The sequence below is a fragment of the Cryptomeria japonica genome, chromosome 11 (genome assembly GCF_030272615.1).
Source record: "Cryptomeria japonica chromosome 11, Sugi_1.0, whole genome shotgun sequence".
Classification (NCBI taxonomy): domain Eukaryota; kingdom Viridiplantae; phylum Streptophyta; class Pinopsida; order Cupressales; family Cupressaceae; genus Cryptomeria; species Cryptomeria japonica.
Window position 1 is genome coordinate 678,031,920 of NC_081415.1, and position 4,771 is coordinate 678,036,690.

A 4,771-nucleotide genomic window follows, 5' to 3' on the forward strand; every position below is an offset into this window, starting at 1 on the left:
CTCTTGTCTTTCTCTCTTCTTGCTAATGATGGATCATGAAATTTGATCCAAAATATCAAGAAAATAAACTCACACTATTATTACTAGCAACTATGTATAACTATGGAAATCATATGTCTAACTTTAAAACATACTTTCTAATAACATAAACTAGATTTCAATATGATTTTCTTTTACTAAGATAATAATCCTCTTAAATAATAATCTTAAAAAATCACTCATAATATCAAATACAAATTCAAACTCACCCCACAAAATTATTTATAATATTCAATAAAAATTATTTTGAGCATCCAAAAATAACACTTTTCTAATAATAGAATGCTATAATTGCAATACCTTCACAAAAATCAATTGATAATGAAATATAATCTGTTATGTGAGGTACAAATGGACTATTCTACAAATTGGCACATACCATAATATACTGTCTTAATGTAAAACACTTCACTTCACTTATTATACTCCATCTCTCTGTCTTCTAAACTGTGATCAAGGAACATAAAGTGCTTTGCCCAACAGGCCAATTTATTGTTTTCAGAAAAGACCCACGTACAAATATTGAATCTCTAATTCCATTCACACAGGGCTGGAAATCTACTATTGAGAGCGACATTACTTCTTAGATCTTTCTTTTCTAGATTCACCATTAGACTAAAATCTTATGAATTTGTATCTATATTACTCCTTAGATCTTTCTATTCTCTTCATCTATATTCAGAATGGTGATGAATCTACCTGGTATTAGTTTGACACTAATTTCCTTCATGGTGATTACTAAAACTCCATGCAAAATGCTTGAATAACTCGGGGATCTACAGTTTGAGGCATTCTGATTTATTCTTGTTCATGGGTATTCGCTCGCTGCACTTATTTTTTGTACTCTTAGAATATAAATGGGTTTTCTTGTTTCACGATCTAGTTGACTGATTCTTCCCACTATTCTTGACTGTAGATCGATCAATGCAATCTGTCGTACTTTTATGCAATTCACACTCATTTTTGCGTATCACGCTCTCCACCATCATGCAATTTTTATTATGTTTTTTCAACATTCTGATATAATTTAAGCGTAAACAGCGTATAAATTTGACAGCAATAACCATCAAATATTCTGTACAATATATTGACTTTGTGCCCATCTATAATAAGAAATGTTGCTGATGGTTCTCTGCATAAAAACAAGAATGGTTGGCTCGCCTTGCCTGCACAGATTGAACATTGGTCATTTACGTCTCAGGACACACTATTTTAGATGTTTAAATTATGTAAGGACGAAGCTTCTGGACAAAAACAGTGAATCACTTTAAATCACAATGAGAAACCATGTACATAACTGTCACCCTCAGCCATGATAATACCAAAATCAATTATCAGCTATTTTATAATGAGGCAAATAAACTGAGAAGCCTCTCATAACACAGATAGTTGTGTATATGGTAACAGACCAAGGTAAGCTATATTGAACTTTTTCCATGGAGGATTTTATGTCGTTCATAAGATCTTTTTGTTATCTAATAAATGAGTGTGCAAGTCTTAGATTTAAAATTTTTCAACTGGGAATGAAGGACTGAATTTTTTTCATGAAAGATTTTATATCGTTCACAAGATCATGATGCTGCTTAATACTGAAGTATGAATCTTAGATTTAAATCTCTTCGACTGAAGGTTGAGCATTGGGGGTTACTCATTCCATCAAACTATCTGAGAATTTTATGTCATTCACAAGATTGTTTTGTTATCTAATACAGAAGTACAAGTTTTAGATTTAAATTTCTTCTTCAAGAATTGAATTTTTTCATGGAAGATAATATATCATTCACAAGATCATTTTGCTACTAATAAAGGTGTACAAATCTTAGATTTAAATCTCTTTGACTGAAGATCGAGGACTGAAAGTTATCCATTCCATCAAAATTATCTGAAACACCATCCAACTTGATATTGCTCCACTAAATTTTAAAAGAGAAACTCTTCACTTTTTTTTTATAATGGATCTCTCAACCTACTTTATGGGACAGTTCCATTATCTTTTTTAAACAATTGTAGAACATAAATAATAATTTCTTTAAAGAGGGGATGACTGAATTCCTATAAAAAATAAGAAGATCCACAATTGAAGTTTTGAAATGGAAGGAGTTGGCTTTGACAGCACTGACGACAGAGATTGAGTGCCACAATAGTAAGAAGATAAATTTATTTATTGAAATATTACAAGCATTAAAGAGAAATGTAAAGATGTTGGGAGAAAGAACTAATCTTTCACTATGGTATACAAATAAAAATTTGAAACATTGGCCATTGGTCGGCAAAGTCTAATCACTCAAAACACTAGAGAGAAATTAGTACTCGAATTCTCACACTTATGTTCCTTCCTGAGCACAGACAATGGAAGTAGCCTGTGCCATACAAGCACTAGCTAGTATGTAGATTCTACTTACTTGCACCCCAACAGAATGGGAAGCAATCTTTGCCTTCAATTCCCCACTAGGGAAGTATACACACTGTAAATTTTCTGTCAATACTGCTCAATGTTGTGCTTTGATGCCCTTAACAAGCTTCAAAGTCCTTCAACATAATGCGTACTCTATATATTAGCCAGCAGTCCAAGGCTTCTCAACACAAAGGCCGAAGCCGGACAAAAACAAGCTTCAAGCTTTTGACTGCAGATCAGCCATCAATATAAGCAAGCAAATGGTCAATTTTGAGTTTGAACAATATACGCCAAAGGAGAGAGAGTTAGTGTTCAACCTTTACTGCTGCTCCGGAGGAAAAGAAAAAAAGCTAAAGTTTTTAAAGTACTCCAATGTCTGTTAAAGTAGACAAAAGCATCGTCCTAATCATCCTGTCCACATGAAATTTCATGGTTTGTCCGGATGTTTCAACAAACAAGGACTGGACTGAACATCCACTAACGGTTCAAGACACCCAACTAAATATTTTTTCATGTTCCTAGTTCAGAGAGCTTACAGATGATGAGGTGTAATATGGCCATGCTCCTGCTCCTCCATTATTCCAGTAGGCAGAATTCCTTGCTGTAGGATAGCTGGCCTGCAATTGGTCTTGCCATTCTTTACCCTGACCAAAGCCCAAGCCTGTGAGAAGCTCTAACTTTGGCTGCTTAACTGAATTTTCAGCTGTTTGAGCCTCCAAATTCATCAGCATGGATCCTGCATCAAGATCCTTGGCAGGGGCCTCAAATTTGTGCTCCTGTTCATGCGACCTCCAAGGATAAAAGCTATTCATTCCAGTGAAAGGAGCCAAATTGGAAAGACCTCCTAATTGAGGATCCAGCAAGCAATTTACATCCCCAACATCACCATCAATCCTCCTCAGAGATTTCAGAAACTCCATACCAGAAAACCCAGTGGATTTCATTGGATGCATACCATCATATGATACTCCCAAGAAATCAGCAGTATTAGAACTTGTGAAGGCAGAATCCTCAACACCCAGCCTTGCAGCCTCCTGAATTCTAGCAAATGCTGCATTCATGTCATTCCCAAAAAACATAGAGCCTGAGATGGAGGGATTATTAATGTCCTTCTCCAAAAGTCGGCTGAATTCATTACTTGTATGATCAGTAACAGTAGACATGGAGCTTCCTTCGTCAGATGTTCTCTTGGCTCTCTTGTTCTTCCTGCACCCTCCTCCAACTGGAACATTCCTCAGAGTTCCTCCTTTAGTCCAGTACCTTCTGCATGTCTTGCAGAAGTAACGAGGCTGTGATAAACTGTAGTTATTGTAATAGCAAAACTTGGTATTTGCTGAATCACACCTTGGACACTTCAAGGCTTGCTCAGGATGTGGCTTCCCTCTTCTCTCTGCAAGCAAAACTCCAGAGCACCCCATCACATCCTCCTCCATGCCAGCTTTCATGTCTTTGTCCTGAGCATTCAAAGAAACAGAACCCTATTAAGATCATTCTCACTCCATGTCAAAACAGAAATTATTTTGGATCTCGGGATACAATGAAGAATTTATATAAAACTGGACTCTAATATAGAAAGAAATAATATTGATATCAAGATAATGAAGAATTTGATCCCTAGTTCTACACAACTTCCGTATCAAGATAATGAAGAATTTATCTAAAGCTGGACTCTTGTAGCAAGATATATTCAAACAAGAAGATAAGCTTTCATGGGTAGTAAAACCCAAACCCAATCTGGCCTAAATTTTGCAGGAATATTCATCTCATATCATACCTGCTCACACCCAGTGTAATCTATGCAGACTTGGGTAGAAGTTGGTCCCATGACAATTCCTGTATTCACAAGATCCAGAAAAAATACTGCTCTGAATTTCACAAGCTCTATCTATCTATCTAGTACAGAGCTGATAAAAAAAGAAAAAAAAGTTTTCAAGCGGTTGCTTGCTCTGTAAACTTGGTTTATGCAATTATCTTGAGACTGAAGCTGCCCTGCAGTGTTCTGTGTTTGACAGATCTGAGAGGCATGTAATTATTCATTTGGGTGAGGATGGGGGGGGCAGTTTTGATGTGGGATCAAGCAAGATAAGCGATAGGTTTTGGAATGGTGTGATATATGTAGGTGGGGGGGGGGTGATGGGGATGAATGGTAGCCTGTGATTTGACTGGGAATGGAAGGGTGGGGGGCAATTAATGTACTGGATTACAGTAAGATGGGCCCAAAAAGTCCATTCCTGAAAAGAAGAAGCCAAGCAATGACAATGCCAATGGCTCCACTATTGAACTGGGTCCCCCATTCCCTTGCCCAAAAAACGTGTAGGAAACAAACAAAGGAGGAGG

The 4,771-nt window shown here is 36.5% G+C and overlaps 1 protein-coding gene across 2 annotated transcripts; it reads right to left on the minus strand.

Annotated features, from left to right (window-relative positions):
• Nucleotides 1-465: 465 nt before the first annotated feature.
• Nucleotides 466-4,542, minus strand: LOC131038151 (dof zinc finger protein DOF3.2). 2 transcript variants are annotated; one of them, XM_057970491.2, is made up of 3 exons: nucleotides 4,209-4,542; nucleotides 2,971-3,888; nucleotides 466-1,205 (listed from the first exon to the last, which is right to left on the minus strand). In XM_057970491.2, the coding sequence occupies exons 1-3, from the start codon at nucleotides 4,257-4,259 to the stop codon at nucleotides 1,143-1,145; spliced, it is 1,032 nt and encodes a 343-aa protein (XP_057826474.1). In that variant the 5' UTR covers nucleotides 4,260-4,542; the 3' UTR covers nucleotides 466-1,142. The 2 variants fall into 2 exon arrangements, with proteins under 2 accessions (XP_057826474.1, XP_057826475.1); XM_057970492.2 differs by lacking the exon at nucleotides 466-1,205 and adding an exon at nucleotides 2,181-2,663 and having other exon boundaries at nucleotides 4,209-4,541.
• Between the last annotated feature and the right edge of the window lie 229 nt (nucleotides 4,543-4,771).

Bases quoted from the DNA above. Each gene is read 5' to 3' on its own strand.
- LOC131038151 (XM_057970491.2), bottom strand. From the start codon at position 4,259: ATGGGACCAACTTCTACCCAAGTCTGCATAGATTACACTGGGTGTGAG. The intron at 3,889-4,208 runs GTATGATATGAG...TTGAATGCTCAG, and splicing joins ATTACACTGGGTGTGAGCAG to GACAAAGACATGAAAGCTGG. The intron at 1,206-2,970 runs GTAAGCTCTCTG...CAATCTGTGCAG, and splicing joins CATATTACACCTCATCATCT to GCAAGGCGAGCCAACCATTC.